Raw genomic sequence first — 17,544 nt, 5'->3', positions numbered from 1 at the left:
GTTGAACTGACTTTAACTTCTGCTATGTGCTCTGGGTGAGTTGGACTGACTTTAACTTCTGCTATGTGTTCTGGGTGAGTTGGACTGACTTTAACTTCTGCTATGTGTTCTGGGTGAGTTGGACTGACTTTAACTTCTGTTATGTTGTGTTCTGGGTGAGTTGAACTGACTTTAACTTCTGCTATGTGTTCTGGGTGAGTTGGACTGACTTTAACTTCTGCTATGTGTTCTGGGTGAGTTGGACTGACTTTAACTTCTGCTATGTGTTCTGGGTGAGTTGGACTGACTTTAACTTCTGCTATGTGTTCTGGGTGAGTTGGACTGACTTTAACTTCTGTTATGTTGTGTTCTGGGTGAGTTGGACTGACTTTAACTTCTGTTATGTTGTGTTCTGGGTGAGTTGGACTGACTTTAACTTCTGTTATGTTGTGTTCTGGGTGAGTTGGACTGACTTTAACCTCTGTTATGTTGTGTTCTGGGTGAGTTGGACTGACTTTAACTTCTGTTATGTGTTCTGGGTGAGTTGGACTGACTTTAACTTCTCTTATTGTGTTCTGGGTGAGTTGGACTGACTTTAACTTCTGCTATGTGTTCTGGGTGAGTTGGACTGACTTTAACTTCTGTTATGTTGTGTTCTGGGTGAGTTGGACTGACTTTAACTTCTGTTATGTGTTCTGGGTGAGTTGGACTGACTTTAACCTCTGCTATGTGTTCTGGGTGAGTTGGACTGACTTTAACTTCTGCTATGTGTTCTGGGTGAGTTGGACTGACTTTAACTTCTGCTATGTGTTCTGGGTGAGTTGGACTGACTTTAACTTCTGTTATGTTGTGTTCTGGGTGAGTTGGACTGACTTTAACTTCTGCTATGTGTTCTGGGTGAGTTGGACTGACTTTAACTTCTGTTATGTTGTGTTCTGGGTGAGTTGGACTGACTTTAACTTCTGCTATGTGTTCTGGGTGAGTTGGACTGACTTTAACTTCTGTTATGTGTTCTGGGTGAGTTGGACTGACTTTAACTTCTGCTATGTGTTCTGGGTGAGTTGGACTGACTTTAACCTCTCTTATTGTGTTCTGGGTGAGTTGGACTGACTTTAACTTCTCTTATTGTGTTCTGGGTGAGTTGGACTGACTTTAACTTCTGCTATGTGTTCTGGGTGAGTTGGACTGACTTTAACTTCTGTTAAGTTGTGTTCTGGGTGAGTTGGACTGACTTTAACTTCTGTTATGTTGTGTTCTGGGTGAGTTGCACTGACTTTAACTTCTGTTATGTTGTGTTCTGGGTGAGTTGGACTGACTTTAACTTCTGCTATGTGTTCTGGGTGAGTTGGACTGACTTTAACTTCTGCTATGTGTTCTGGGTGAGTTGGACTGACTTTAACTTCTGCTATGTGTTCTGGGTGAGTTGGACTGACTTTAACTTCTCTTATTGTGTTCTGGGTGAGTTGGACTGACTTTAACTTCTGCTATGTGTTCTGGGTGAGTTGGACTGACTTTAACTTCTGTTATGTTGTGTTCTGGGTGAGTTGGACTGACTTTAACTTCTGTTATGTTGTGTTCTGGGTGAGTTGGACTGACTTTAACTTCTGTTATGTTGTGTTCTGGGTGAGTTGGACTGACTTTAACTTCTGTTATGTTGTGTTCTGGGTGAGTTGGACTGACTTTAACTTCTGCTATGTTGTGTTCTGGGTGAGTTGGACTGACTTTAACTTCTGTTATGTTGTGTTCTGGGTGAGTTGGACTGACTTTAACTTCTGCTATGTGTTCTGGGTGAGTTGGACTGACTTTAACTTCTGTTATGTGTTCTGGGTGAGTTGGACTGACTTTAACTTCTGTTATGTTGTGTTCTGGGTGAGTTGGACTGACTTTAACTTCTGCTATGTGTTCTGGGTGAGTTGGACTGACTTTAACTTCTGTTATGTTGTGTTCTGGGTGAGTTGGACTGACTTTAACTTCTGCTATGTGTTCTGGGTGAGTTGCACTGACTTTAACTTCTGCTATGTGTTCTGGGTGAGTTGGACTGACTTTAACTTCTGTTATGTTGTGTTCTGGGTGAGTTGGACTGACTTTAACTTCTGTTATGTTGTGTTCTGGGTGAGTTGGACTGACTTTAACCTCTGTTATGTTGTGTTCTGGGTGAGTTGGACTGACTTTAACTTCTGTTATGTGTTCTGGGTGAGTTGGACTGACTTTAACTTCTCTTATTGTGTTCTGGGTGAGTTGGACTGACTTTAACTTCTGTTATGTTGTGTTCTGGGTGAGTTGGACTGACTTTAACTTCTGTTATGTTGTGTTCTGGGTGAGTTGGACTGACTTTAACTTCTGCTATGTGTTCTGGGTGAGTTGGACTGACTTTAACTTCTGCTATGTGTTCTGGGTGAGTTGGACTGACTTTAACTTCTGTTATGTGTTCTGGGTGAGTTGGACTGACTTTAACTTCTCTTATTGTGTTCTGGGTGAGTTGGACTGACTTTAACTTCTGCTATGTGTTCTGGGTGAGTTGGACTGACTTTAACTTCTGTTATGTTGTGTTCTGGGTGAGTTGGACTGACTTTAACTTCTGTTATGTTGTGTTTTGGGTGAGTTGGACTGACTTTAACCTCTGCTATGTGTTCTGGGTGAGTTGGACTGACTTTAACTTCTGTTATGTTGTGTTCTGGGTGAGTTGGACTGACTTTAACTTCTGTTATGTTGTGTTCTGGGTGAGTTGGACTGACTTTAACCTCTGCTATGTGTTCTGGGTGAGTTGGACTGACTTTAACTTCTGTTATGTTGTGTTCTGGGTGAGTTGGACTGACTTTAACTTCTGTTATTGTGTTCTGGGTGAGTTGGACTGACTTTAACTTCTGCTATGTGTTCTGGGTGAGTTGGACTGACTTTAACTTCTGCTATGTGTTCTGGGTGAGTTGGACTGACTTTAACTTCTGTTATGTTGTGTTCTGGGTGAGTTGGACTGACTTTAACTTCTGCTATGTGTTCTGGGTGAGTTGGACTGACTTTAACTTCTGTTATGTTGTGTTCTGGGTGAGTTGGACTGACTTTAACTTCTGTTATTGTGTTCTGGGTGAGTTGGACTGACTTTAACTTCTGCTATGTGTTCTGGGTGAGTTGGACTGACTTTAACTTCTGTTATGTTGTGTTCTGGGTGAGTTGGACTGACTTTAACTTCTGTTATTGTGTTCTGGGTGAGTTGGACTGACTTTAACTTCTGTTATTGTGTTCTGGGTGAGTTGGACTGACTTTAACTTCTGCTATGTGTTCTGGGTGAGTTGGACTGACTTTAACTTCTGTTATTGTGCTCTGGGCAGTGGTGTAAGTAACTAACTAACTTGTACTTAAAGGGGAGAACCACCCATTTTCAATATTGAACTGTCATTAATATAACTAGTAAATGGTGCATTTATACAGTGCCTTTATCCAAGGCGCTTTACATAGATTGTGCATTACTTTCCGGGGTGTCGCACCAAATTCTGTTCAATTATTTTGTGCTTGAAAAATAGCAGATATACAAGTCTTTGAATATTTTGAATCCTTCTACGTTTTTTAATTGTTTTGAAAAACCTATGTTTCTATGTCAGTGGTGCTCAAACTTTTCATGTGAAGGACCCCCAAAATCATATATTTTTGGCCATGGACCCCCATCTCAAATATTTAGTAATAATAAATATTTGAGTTACAAATGTTTGCTTAAAAATACATATATTCAAAGATTTGCACATATTTTCACGACTTTTCAAATATAGCAGATCTACAAGCTTGCAGCGCTGCACTCGGTGTCGCGCTGTGAGCTTGTAGATCTGCTATTTTTCAATAGCTAAAGAATAAAATAATTAAGGCCCCTCCACCTTGGGCCCTAGTAACTCAGTCCCACTTTTCCCCACCTTGTGACGCCCCTGATTACATTCACCAACTCACACACAGACATTCATACTCTGATGGCAGAGGGCACCAACCTGCTCACCAGGAGCAACTCAGGGTTCAGTGTCTTCTTGCCCAAGGACACGTTGACATGTTGACAGGAGGAGCCGGGATTTGAACCGCCGACCCACTAACTTCTAACTTCATTTAACTTCTGTAAAGTGTTCTGGGTCAGTTTAACTACTAGCAGTGGTGGAAAAAGTACTCAAACCTGGTAAAAATATCAATGCTACATACTGTAAACGGTTTGTTTTTGTTTTACCTTTCAAGACCTGCTATGCTACTGTATGTCCTGCAGTTTTGCCTGGGACTCAAACTAGTGAAAACAGCTGATCTACAAGCTCACAACGCAACGCTGCACGTTGCGTTGTGAGCTTGTAGATCGGCTGTTCTCACTACGTCTTAAATACTTGTTTTCTAATTCATGGAATTTCTTAGATTTGTCTTTTATTTATTGATGAAATGTCTGCTTTTTTGAAATATGTTTTAAAAAATGTAGAAATCTAAAGAAAACTAGAATCAGCCTCAGTTTCACTCATGTTTGGAAGTGAAACATCCCTTTAAATATGAATGTAATACTAAAGTATTTATAATATTATTTTATTGTTGCATGTAGTTTAATATGAATGTAATACTAAAGTATTTATAATATTATGTTATTGTTACAGGTGGCGAGTGCGGGGCTCATCGCCGTGGGAACGTACGCCAAGCTCTCCAAGGAGAAAGGTCAAACATATTTTCAAAAACTACAAACCTTACTGTAGTCAGGAACATGAACGTAGATTCAACCATTCATAGTCAGGAACATGAACGTAGATTCAACCATTCATAGTCAGGAACATGAACGTAGATTCAACCATTCATAGTCAGGAACATGAACGTAGATTCAACCATTCATTGCAACACATTGAAGACAGTTAAACTTTTTAACCCTCTAAAGGTCTCTGCACACTGCTGCGTTTTTCCCTTCTCCCCCCCCCTCCCCCCCCCATCCCCTCTTGTGACTCCCCTGACAAGAACGGCCATATATGGAGCGTGACACGAGGCGTGACTGACTGACTGACTGACTGACATGAGGTGGAGGTTTTGATGCTAACTGCTCCTTACAGTCACAACAAGAGCTGTTAAATAAAACCAATAGGAAGACTAACTTCCTTTGTGTGCTTCTTAAAGTGATCTCTGACTAATACGACAAATATGTCTTAATATACATTATAATTGTCCTCTATAACTACAATGTAAAATTAAATACACCTCAATTATTATATTTGCCCGGGTAGCTCAGTCGGTAGAGCTCTCGCCTTTGCACCGCAAGGTCATGGGTTCGATTCCGGGCGCCGCCAACTCAGCGTATGAGTAGCACAGCTTGGCAAGTCGTGCGGCAAGTACTGGGAGCTGATGGTAGGTGTGGCGCTCCACCTCAGCAGTCCATCTCCCAGGGGTCTAGCGCATTGTAACGGGGACAGACTCCCGCGTGTTACCGGCTGATACTGACAATAAGCCCCTCCCGACCTACTTGTATTATATTTCTTCTAGAAATAGCTAATCTTTCACTCAGTAGGGGAAATGCCTGTCGCAAGTTGATGATGTCATAAATGTCATGTGTCATTTTTATGGCATGCATGTGCAAAAAAACAAGACACAAACACATTTGAAATATTGATTTGATGCTCATATTAACCATAGGAAGTATTAAGTTTGTTTTTATTTTCACATGCATGCCATAAATTCCATAGGGATAGATCACACTTGACATTTATGACATCATCAACTTGCGACGGGCATTTCCCCTATTGAGTGAAAGATTAGCTATTTCTAGAAGAAATAAAATAATTGAGGTGTATTTAATTTTACATTGTAGTTATAGAGGACAATTATAATGTATTAAGGCATATTTGTCGTATTAGTCAGGGATCACTTTAAGATGTTAACCACAAAAGTGTGTGTGTGTGTGTGTGTGCGTGCGTGCGTGCGTGCGTGCGTGCGTGCGTGTGAGTGTGCGTGCGCGCGCGCGCGCGCGCGCGTGTGTGTGTGTGTGTGTGTGTGTGTGTGTGTGTACATACAGACATTGTAGACACCCTCACGGTGGACCCCGCCCTGGTCGTCATGGCAATAGGCTCCGTCATGTTCCTGTTGACGTTCTTCGGATGCTTCGGAGCTCTGAGGAACATCAGCTGTTTACTGAAGATGGTACCATACACACACATACACACACACACACACACACACACACACACACACACACACACACACAGACACACACACACACACACACACACACAGACACACACACACACAGACACACACACACACACACACACACACACACACACACACACACACACACACACACACAGACACACACACACACACACACACACACACACACACACAGACACACACACATACACACACACACACACAGACACACACAGACACACACACACACACACACAGACACACACACACACACACACACACACACACACACACACACACACACACACACACACACACACACAGACACGCACGCACGCACGCACGCACGCACGCACGCACGCACGCACGCACGCACGCACGCACGCACACACACACACACACACACACACACACACACACACACACACACACACACACACACACACACACACACACACACACACACACACACACACACACACACACGCGCACGCACACACACACATATGAACATCAGCTGTTTACTGAAGATGGTACCACACACACACACACACACACACACACACACACACACACACATATGAACATCAGCTATAACGGACCACTGCCTAATCAAAGAACACCTGCTGCATTCAGGCTGCACTGTGTGAATTTAGTGCTGTATCCAACATGTCAACCATGTAAACAAACACACAGCGACATTTAGAACTAAACGTTGCTCTCAAGAATGTTTTTCAACATATTTGAAGCGAGAAATAGACAACGTAGTATCAGAAAATGATTATCTACTTGGCCAACACTTACTTGTTTTCCAAGGCGACCATGTTGCGCTGGTTGGACGCCCATGCAGCGCAACACTTTCACTATTGTAAGCAGGGACATACTCAGTAGCCGTGCCGTTATAAAGTATAGTTATTGAACATGACGGAGGCATGCAGGGGCGTCAATTGGGTATGGCAGGGGTATGCAGCTGCCATACCCTGGGTCCAGGGGGGGAAAGAAAAGTTACTTTTAAATATAAATCCATAAATGTCTCTTTGTCTATCTGTTCTGGTTATTATGTTGTTAAATTACAGTAAAATAACTACAAATGCAAAATTTAACAAAATGGTCACTTTAACAAGGTAATTACTTGTATTCTCCCCAGCTTGACAGAATGGTATATTCCCAGGTTCCGCAGGTCAGCTGCACAGGTGCAATGCATTATTGATAATTGTGGCACGTTTACTAACATGCCAAGTTTAGCTGCACTTGAACAACCATTCCAGGCAGCCATATCCAGTCCAAGAAACCGCAGAAACCTGTGTAAAAAACTGACACAAGTCGTTTTTTTTTTTTTTTTTTTTTTTTTTTCAGACATTGTGTGAAAATAGCCGATGCTATTTTCACAATAGAACCGTGTTATCCAAAATGTAATGCCTCTTTTCCATGAGGACTCCCATCTTTGCCATACCCTAGCTTTTGCTGAGCTGACGCCACTGGAGGCATGCCTTCTCAGGTGACCTTGATCCACGTGAGACACTGCCGAGCGAGCTAAAACGAGCGAGTTGCGTAGATCACGAGCAGAATCAGCGCCGTTAGAAGTTGTAAACCAGGGGGACAAAATAGTAATTCTAACACTCTTTGTGGTCACATGTTCAGATACTGGATTCTGATTGGCTTAAAACAGTGGCAAACAGGGGCGAAATTAGATCTTATTCTGCATGGGTTTTCAGATCAAAAGGGCCCTGTACTGCCGTGAGGGGGGCCCATAGATTAGGAGATTAGAGACCTCTGATATATTGGAAATGACAAAATACATATCGTCGTTGTCGAGTGGAAACCTTGGCTTGTCCAAAACTCTTCGTCTTGCATTTATCATTTTAAAAATGAAAACAGCAGATCTACAAGCACACAACGCCTCGCACCGCGAGGCGTTGTGTGCTTGTAGATCTGCTGTTTTCACCACCTTGGTGCGACGGCCTTGTATGATGATTCAGGGCTTTAGTTTGCGAAAAAACTTGGAGATACAAGGTTTCTGCCCAACAATGACGATATAATAGCCTATGAATGTATAATACTGTCCCCAGTAGGGGGGCCCTTGGGTTTATTAAACCCATCAACCCTATACAAATTACACTTGTGGTGGCAAATCAGTCAACGACCTTGAGTTGGCTCATGGACCCCGCCCACTGTTGTATTGCAGTTGTATAACTATCCCCCCAACCTTTGTCAACCCACTGAATGATGTGGGACTTTTTGCAACACAGTTATGGCGGGTGGCACCTTCTACAGGGTGCTCAAGAAATCGGTCTATAGCAGCCCATATGTGTGTCGTCTAACACGTCGTCTGTGTTCACTTCCTAGGCATCTGGTCATCATTCTCTTGGTCCAGATATGTGTGTGGTAACCATGGTAACGTGTGTGTGTGTGTGTGTGTGTGTGTGTGTGTGTGTGTGTGTGTGTGTGTGTGTGTGTGTGTGTGTGTGTGTGTGTGTGTGTGTGTGTGTGTGTGTGTGTGTGTGTGTTCAGTTCCTAGGCATCCTGGTGGTCATCTTCCTGGTCCAGATAGCAGCAGCAGTGCTGGGTTACCTGTTCACTGATAAGGTCTGTTCACCTGATAACAGGGACGTGCTGGGCCCCTGATTCAGCCCGGGAAAAAGAGTTGGAGAGGCCCTCATTGCGCTATAGAGAGAGATCAGATCTCTCTCTATAGCGCTGCTGCTACTCAAAGATTTGCCATTTCAGATCATGACAAGTGACAAGCCAGTGGGCCAAATTGGCCAATTACAGGAGTTATATTTCGTCATTGTCAGGTGGAAACCTTGTATGTCCAAAACCATTTTAAAAATGATTTAAACTAGTGAAAACAGCCGATCTGCAAGCACGTGTGCTTGTAGATCTGCTGTTTTCACTACTTTTGTGCAACGGCCTTGTATGATGAAGCAGCCTGGACCGGCCGGGAATGAACCGGCAGTTCGGGAGTTGTCCCGCTTTTCCCAATGGCCAGCACGTCCCTGCCTGATAATGTTAATGATATATAATAAGGTCTGTTCACCTGATAATGATATACCATAATGTTAATGATATATAATAAGGTCAGTTCACCATAATGTTAATGATATATAATAAGGTCAGTTCACCATAATGTTAATGATATATAATAAGGTTAGTTCACCTGATAATCATATACCATAATGTTAATGATATATAATAAGGTTAGTTCACCTGATAATGATATAACATAATGTTAATGATATATAATAAGGTCTGTTCACCTGGTAATGATATACCATAATGTTAATGATATATAATAAGGTCTGTTCACCTGGTAATGATTTACCATAATGTTAATGATATATAATAAGGTCTGTTCTCCTGATAATGATATACCATAATGTTAATGATATATAATAAGGTCTGTTCTCCTGATAATGATATACCATAATGTTAATGATATATAATAAGGTATGTTCACCTGATAATGATATACCATAATGTTAATGATATATAAAAAGGTATGTTCACCTGATAATGATATACCATAATGTTAATGATATATAATAAGGTCTGTTCTCCTGATAATGATATACCATAATGTTAATGATATATAATAAGGTCAGTTCACCTAATAATGTTCACTGTTCACTGATAAGGTCTGCTCACCTGGAAACTGATGTACAAAGTGCACGGTTAGCACACCCTGAGCTAACGTGAATCTCTCCGCGAGTCTTTGGCCAAATAGCATGTTCTCCTCCCCCCACCCCCCTCTGCTCCTCTGCTCAGCGCAGAGAACGCTGCTGTGTCATGACATCAACACATTCGGTGCGACGCTCTCTGCACTCTGATTGGTTAGGGGAATTCTACACTTCCTCCAACAGTGATCATAACGCGATCGCCCAGGCTTCTTTTTCTTCCGATCTCCAAAAGACGCCTGGGTTTCCGAGGCTACAGAGAGCAGGATAAAAGAGCATTTAGGGAAAACTACAACAAAAGACCAAGGAATAAAATAGACATACAGATATAATAAATGAATCAAGAAAGCATTTAACATAGAGGTGGGTTTTCAGAAGAGATTCAAAAGATGTCACTGATTTTGACCGTCTTAGGTCAACAGTTAAGGCGTTCCAAAGCTTAGGGGCCCGGACTGCCAGAGCCCGGCCATATAGAGTGCCCATGTGCCCATGCCCATAGAGTTGTACCCATGCCCATAGAGTTGTGCCCATGTCCATAGAGTTGTGTCCATGCTCATAGAGTTGTGCCCATGCCCATAGTTATGCCCATGCCAATAGAATATGAGTTCCCTTCCACAATATTGGGGCCACGGTGACAAACATCCCCAGAATCCAACACAGCCTCTACCTTTTAAAGTTTCATAGTTAAAAAAAGGTAACCGACTCTTTTCCTCCAAGTGATTCTGACCGGCACTTCCTGTTGTCTCAGGTGATTGACAGGACAGAGAAGTTGATGCGGAGAGCCATCGTTCGTTACCGTGACGACCTGGACCTGGAGAACGCCATTGACTTTGTCCAGAAAAAGGTCTGTCTGTCTGTCTGTCTGTCTGTCTGTCTGTCTGTCTGTCTGTCTGTCTGCATGCCTAGGTGTTAAAAGATTATAGGGCTGTATTTTGATTGTTTAGTACCAGCTTAAGGCCTGTCCATACTGTCTTCGACCACAAACGTTGGAGAGTTGTGACATTCCAATGTGCAGCTTTTCGAACTCTAATTCGGGGTAATGCTTTTCAGAAGATGCGAGTGACGTCATTTTGTAGTTGAACCAGACCTTTCTGACGAAAACTTTGGTGGTTGGAGACAGTATGGACAGTCCTTTAAGTTAAGGCATACGAGCTGGTACTTAAGACAATCAAAGTAGAGCCCCATATTTCTTATGATCTCACAGAGAGGAGTAGAGGACTACATATTAAAATCAGCCATATAAAACAATATACCCTCGCGCCATGATTGGCTCCCAGCTGAATTCTCGATGACCACACATGAAGCTAGATAGCTTTTTTAGGTTTTTAGAAAAGTATTTTTTACTGCTCAGGTGCGTGGTCTACATATGTCATTGTTTTTTTCTGGATTGATACCCCTATGCATTTGTTGTATTGCTGTTGATGTACTGACATATTATCTTGCTTATTATAGTGATGTGTATTACTTGCTTATTGTAAGTCGCTTTGGATTAAAAAGCAATTGTAAATTCTAATCCTGGACATGTCTGAACATGTTGCTGTGTGTTGATGTGTGTCTCAGTTCCAGTGCTGTGGAGTCCAGAGCTACAAGGACTGGTCAGAGAACGTCTACTTCAGCTGTTCAGATGAAAACCCCAGCGTGGAGGCCTGCGGCGTGCCTTTCTCCTGCTGCTTGAAGACCGACAACCAGGTGAGAGTTCCTTTCTCCTGCTGCTTGAAGACCGACAACCAGGTGAGAGTTCCTTTCTCCTGCTGCCTGAAGACAGACAACCAGGTGAGAGTTCCTTTCTCCTGCTGCCTGAAGACAGACAACCAGGTGAGAGTTCCTTTCTCCTGCTGCTTGAAGACCGACAACCAGGTGAGAGTTCCTTTCTCCTGCTGCCTGAAGACAGACAACCAGGTGAGAGTTCCTTTCTCCTGCTGCCTGAAGACACACAACCAGGTGAGAGTTTCTTTCTCCTGCTGCTTGAAGACACACAACCAGGTGAGAGTTCCTTTCTCCTGCTGCTTGAAGACACACAACCAGGTAAGAGTTCCTTTCTCCTGCTGCCTGAAGACAGACAACCAGGTGAGAGTTCCTTTCTCCTGCTGCTTGAAGACACACAACCAGGTGAGAGTTCCTTTCTCCTGCTGCTTGAAGACACACAACCAGGTGAGAGTTCCTTTCTCCTGCTGCTTGAAGACACACAACCAGGTGAGAGTTCCTTTCTCCTGCTGCTTGAAGACACACAACCAGGTGAGAGTTCCTTTCTCCTGCTGCCTGAAGACAGACAACCAGGTGAGAGTTCCTTTCTCCTGCTGCTTGAAGACAGACAACCAGGTGAGAGTTCCTTTCTCCTGCTGCTTGAAGACACACAACCAGGTGAGAGTTCCTTTCTCCTGCTGCCTGAAGACACACAACCAGGTGAGAGTTCCTTTCTCCTGCTGCCTGAAGACACACAACCAGGTGAGAGTTCCTTTCTCCTGCTGCTTGAAGACACACAACCAGGTGAGAGTTCCTTTCTCCTGCTGCTTGAAGACACACAACCAGGTGAGAGTTCCTTTCTCCTGCTGCTTGAAGACACACAACCAGGTGAGAGTTCCTTTCTCCTGCTGCCTGAAGACACACAACCAGGTGAGAGTTCCTTTCTCCTGCTGCCTGAAGACACACAACCAGGTGAGAGTTCCTTTCTCCTGCTGCTTGAAGACACACAACCAGGTGAGAGTTCCTTTCTCCTGCTGCCTGAAGACACACAACCAGGTGAGAGTTCCTTTCTCCTGCTGCTTGAAGACAGACAACCAGGTGAGAGTTCCTTTCTCCTGCTGCCTGAAGACACACAACCAGGTGAGAGTTCCTTTCTCCTGCTGCCTGAAGACACACAACCAGGTGAGAGTTCCTTTCTCCTGCTGCTTGAAGACACACAACCAGGTGAGAGTTCCTTTCTCCTGCTGCTTGAAGACAGACAACCAGGTGAGAGTTCCTTTCTCCTGCTGCTTGAAGACACACAACCAGGTGAGAGTTCCTTTCTCCTGCTGCCTGAAGACAGACAACCAGGTGAGAGTTCCTTTCTCCTGCTGCTTGAAGACAGACAACCAGGTGAGAGTTCCTTTCTCCTGCTGCCTGAAGACACACAACCAGGTGAGAGTTCCTTTCTCCTGCTGCTTGAAGACACACAACCAGGTGAGAGTTCCTTTCTCCTGCTGCCTGAAGACACACAACCAGGTGAGAGTTCCTTTCTCCTGCTGCTTGAAGACAGACAACCAGGTGAGAGTTCCTTTCTCCTGCTGCCTGAAGACACACAACCAGGTGAGAGTTCCTTTCTCCTGCTGCCTGAAGACAGACAACCAGGTGAGAGTTCCTTTCTCCTGCTGCCTGAAGACACACAACCAGGTGAGAGTTCCTTTCTCCTGCTGCTTGAAGACAGACAACCAGGTGAGAGTTCCTTTCTCCTGCTGCCTGAAGACACACAACCAGGTGAGAGTTCCTTTCTCCTGCTGCCTGAAGACAGACAACCAGGTGAGAGTTCCTTTCTCCTGCTGCTTGAAGACAGACAACCAGGTGAGAGTTCCTTTCTCCTGCTGCCTGAAGACACACAACCAGGTGAGAGTTCCTTTCTCCTGCTGCCTGAAGACACACAACCAGGTGAGAGTTCCTTTCTCCTGCTGCCTGAAGACAGACAACCAGGTGAGAGTTCCTTTCTCCTGCTGCTTGAAGACAGACAACCAGGTGAGAGTTCCTTTCTCCTGCTGCTTGAAGACAGACAACCAGGTGAGAGTTCCTTTCTCCTGCTGCTTGAAGACACACAACCAGGTGAGAGTTCCTTTCTCCTGCTGCTTGAAGACACACAACCAGGTGAGAGTTCCTTTCTCCTGCTGCTTGAAGACACACAACCAGGTGAGAGTTCCTTTCTCCTGCTGCTTGAAGACAGACAACCAGGTGAGAGTTTCTTTCTCCTGCTGCTTGAAGACACACAACCAGGTGAGAGTTCCTTTCTCCTGCTGCTTGAAGACAGACAACCAGGTGAGAGTTCCTTTCTCCTGCTGCTTGAAGACACACAACCAGGTGAGAGTTCCTTTCCCCTGCTGCTTGAAGACAGACAACCAGGTGAGAGTTCCTTTCTCCTGCTGCCTGAAGACAGACAACCAGGTGAGAGTTCCTTTCTCCTGCTGCTTGAAGACACACAACCAGGTGAGAGTTTCTTTCTCCTGCTGCTTGAAGACAGACAACCAGGTGAGAGTTCCTTTCTCCTGCTGCCTGAAGACAGACAACCAGGTGAGAGTTCCTTTCTCCTGCTGCCTGAAGACACACAACCAGGTGAGAGTTCCTTTCTCCTGCTGCCTGAAGACACACAACCAGGTGAGAGTTCCTTTCTCCTGCTGCTTGAAGACACACAACCAGGTGAGAGTTCCTTTCTCCTGCTGCTTGAAGACACACAACCAGGTGAGAGTTCCTTTCTCCTGCTGCTTGAAGACACACAACCAGGTGAGAGTTCCTTTCTCCTGCTGCTTGAAGACACACAACCAGGTGAGAGTTCCTTTCTCCTGCTGCCTGAAGACACACAACCAGGTGAGAGTTCCTTTCTCCTGCTGCTTGAAGACAGACAACCAGGTGAGAGTTCCTTTCTCCTGCTGCCTGAAGACAGACAACCAGGTGAGAGTTCCTTTCTCCTGCTGCTTGAAGACACACAACCAGGTGAGAGTTCCTTTCTCCTGCTGCCTGAAGACACACAACCAGGTGAGAGTTCCTTTCTCCTGCTGCCTGAAGACACACAACCAGGTGAGAGTTCCTTTCTCCTGCTGCCTGAAGACACACAACCAGGTGAGAGTTCCTTTCTCCTGCTGCCTGAAGACACACAACCAGGTGAGAGTTCCTTTCTCCTGCTGCCTGAAGACACACAACCAGGTGAGAGTTCCTTTCTCCTGCTGCTTGAAGACACACAACCAGGTGAGAGTTCCTTTCTCCTGCTGCCTGAAGACACACAACCAGGTGAGAGTTCCTTTCTCCTGCTGCTTGAAGACACACAACCAGGTGAGAGTTCCTTTCTCCTGCTGCCTGAAGACAGACAACCAGGTGAGAGTTCTTGTTTGGGACTCAAAACTGAAAGTTTAGGACTTTGACTTTACTTGGGACTTGGCTCATGAGTCAAGAGCAAAGACTAGTCTCACGTGGCCAGACTGTTGCCTCCGCGTTTTGGGCAAATGCTTGGAAATAGAAACGATGAGTGCGAGATAAAGCGGATATGACGCAACCGCTCCCTTGGTGCAGCAACAATAACATGTCCAACTGGAAGCTTTAAGTCTCCTTTCAACATTTCTGGGGACGTTATATCGTCTTTCTCTGGTGTTATTGGTGTTACCTCCATGATGTTTTCAAGCGTTTTCTTAAACTATACCCTCATAACAAGAATAGGCCGCTCTAATTACTTAGTCTGAGCTATTGGTGTTTCTGTTATGTTTCCAATGGGACTACAGCAGTCCTACTTCCGATACTCGCCGTTCGGGAGCTGCCGTTCCAGACTCTATATAGCATTCGGAGATTGTGGAATAGTTGTCTGGCTACGCGAGACTAAGCAAAGACTAGAGACTTACTTGTACTTGCAGAACAGTGACCCCTGCTGTCCGTTTTCCTTGCAGACGGTGCTGAACACCATGTGTGGCTACGGGGTGCAGGAGGCTGAGCAGCAGGGGGCAGCAGAGGACATCCACACTGCAGGCTGTCTGAGCAGCATTCTGGGCTGGGGGAGGAGCAACCTAGTGCTGCTGGGAGGGCTGACCGCCGGCCTGCTGCTGTTGGAGGTATGAGACAACACGTTGTGATCCTCATTCATATAATAGAGAGAGAGAGAGAGAGAGAGAGAGAGAGAGAGAGAGAGAGAGAGAGAGAGAGAGAGAGGGAGGGAGAGGGAGGGAGAGGGAGAGGGAGAGAGAGAGAGAGAGAGAGAGAGAGAGAGATACCTATATTATCCCAAGGGGGGAAATCAGTCGCCCAGTGGCAGCACAGCAGTTTGAGGTTATAAAGGTTACGGAGAAGGTGTGAAAAAAAAAAAAAAAAAAAGTACTGTTGTGCACAGTGAAAAAGGCAAGACACAAAAAAAGAAGAATATAAATACAAAGATTAAAAAAATACAAAAAGGAGAATATAGAAAGTGTCCAAAAAGCAGTCACCGCTTGTGTCACCTCACAACACAAATAGCAATACTTAAAGCACAAATTATCAATTCAATGTATGCAGTGCCAAACAAAAGTGTCAATGTTACATTACGTTAAGTTAGTCAGTGCTACAAGTATCTCACAGCCATGTCAAACACAAGCGATAAAACCCAATACTACCAACACAACCCAATAGTACAGAGCCAGCAATACTCCCAACACAACCCAATAGTACAGAGCCAGCAATACTCCCAACACAACCCAATAGTACAGAGCCAACAATACCCAATACTACCAACACAACTCAATACTACCAACACAACCCAATAGTACAGAGCCAACAATACTCAATACTACCAACACAACTCAATAATACCAACACAACCCAATAGTACAGAGCCAACAATACTCAATACTACCAACACAACCCAATAGTACAGAGCCAACAATACTCAATACTACCAACACAACCAAATAGTACAGAGTTAATAATACCCAATACTACCAACACAACCCAATAGTGCAGAGCCAACAATACCCAATACTACCAACACAACCCAATAGTACAGAGCCAACAATACCCAATACTACCAACACAACCCAATAGTACAGAGCCAACAATACCCAATACTACCAACACATCCCAATAGTACAAAGGTAAACATAAAGTGTCCATTGGTCAGTGCTGACACCACATGAACCCTCCATGGAAAGGTCCTTAGAGGTCACAGTACAACTATAGTTCAGTTAATTTAGGTTAAGGTTTTCCTTGGTTACAGTTGTCCTTGTCAAGCGACCGTAGTGTAATAGATCTTGTGTTGTTTACTGAAATAAAGGAGGAGTGATTTCTTATGGGTATGTTGTGTTTCTGGTTATGTCCAGGTGTGTCTCATCTCGCTGGCTGCAGCTCATGGTGTATTATTGTATTGTATTGTATTGTATTGTATATCTTACATTATGTTGTGGTTCCATTCATCTCCAGGTGTGTCTGATCTCGCTGGCTGCAGCTCATGGTGTATTATTGTATTGTATTGTAGTGTAGTGTATTGTATTGTATTGTATTGTATTGTATTGTATTGTATTGTATATCTTACATTATGTTGTGGTTTATTCATCAGGTGTGTCTGATCTCGCTGGCAGCAGCTCATGGTGTTTTATTGTATTGTATTGTATTGTATTGTATTGTATGTATTGTATTGTATTGTATTGTATTGTATTGTATTGTATTGTATTGTATATCTTACATTATGTTGTGGTTTATTCATCAGGTGTGTCTGATCTCGCTGGCAGCAGCTCAGGTCTCCAGGATCCAGAAGGTGCGTCTGCAGAAGAAGCTCAGCGAGGAGAGCAGAGGAGCCTCGCGGAGCCGCGAGAGGAAGGACAGCTACTGGTACCCCGCCCACTTTGACGATGAGTGACACCTGTCAGCTACTACCCTACCTCAAAGAACTGCTAAATCCAAAACCAGCCACTCGAAGCCTCCGCTCTTCAGAAACCCAAACTTCTCCTCATCCCCGACACCAACCTCCGCACCGCGGGCGACCACCAGGCCTTCTGTCTGTGGAACGCCCTCCCCGAACACCTGAGAGCGCCACAGTCCACTGATGCTTTTAAAAATTGACTAAGAA

General features: G+C 44.3%; 1 protein-coding gene across 1 annotated transcript in view; it reads left to right on the top strand.

Annotated features, from left to right (window-relative positions):
- The window catches only part of LOC308284898 (tetraspanin-33), a gene marked incomplete at both ends in the record, with an annotated part of 17,603 nt that extends 269 nt beyond the window's left edge, over positions 1-17,334 (top strand). The window contains 7 exons of the mRNA XM_080725623.1: positions 4,584-4,641; positions 5,981-6,105; positions 8,626-8,700; positions 10,537-10,632; positions 11,349-11,477; positions 15,401-15,562; positions 17,185-17,334. Coding sequence (XP_080581749.1) covers positions 4,584-4,641; positions 5,981-6,105; positions 8,626-8,700; positions 10,537-10,632; positions 11,349-11,477; positions 15,401-15,562; positions 17,185-17,334 — 795 coding nt within the window. The remainder of the gene's footprint in view (positions 1-4,583; positions 4,642-5,980; positions 6,106-8,625; positions 8,701-10,536; positions 10,633-11,348; positions 11,478-15,400; positions 15,563-17,184) is intronic.
- Positions 17,335-17,544: the final 210 nt, after the last annotated feature.

The sequence above is a fragment of the Nannobrachium achirus genome, assembly GCF_963921795.1.
Source record: "Nannobrachium achirus genome assembly, chromosome: 1".
Classification (NCBI taxonomy): Eukaryota; Metazoa; Chordata; class Actinopteri; order Myctophiformes; family Myctophidae; genus Nannobrachium; species Nannobrachium achirus.
This window is presented reverse-complemented; position numbering and strand designations above follow the sequence as displayed.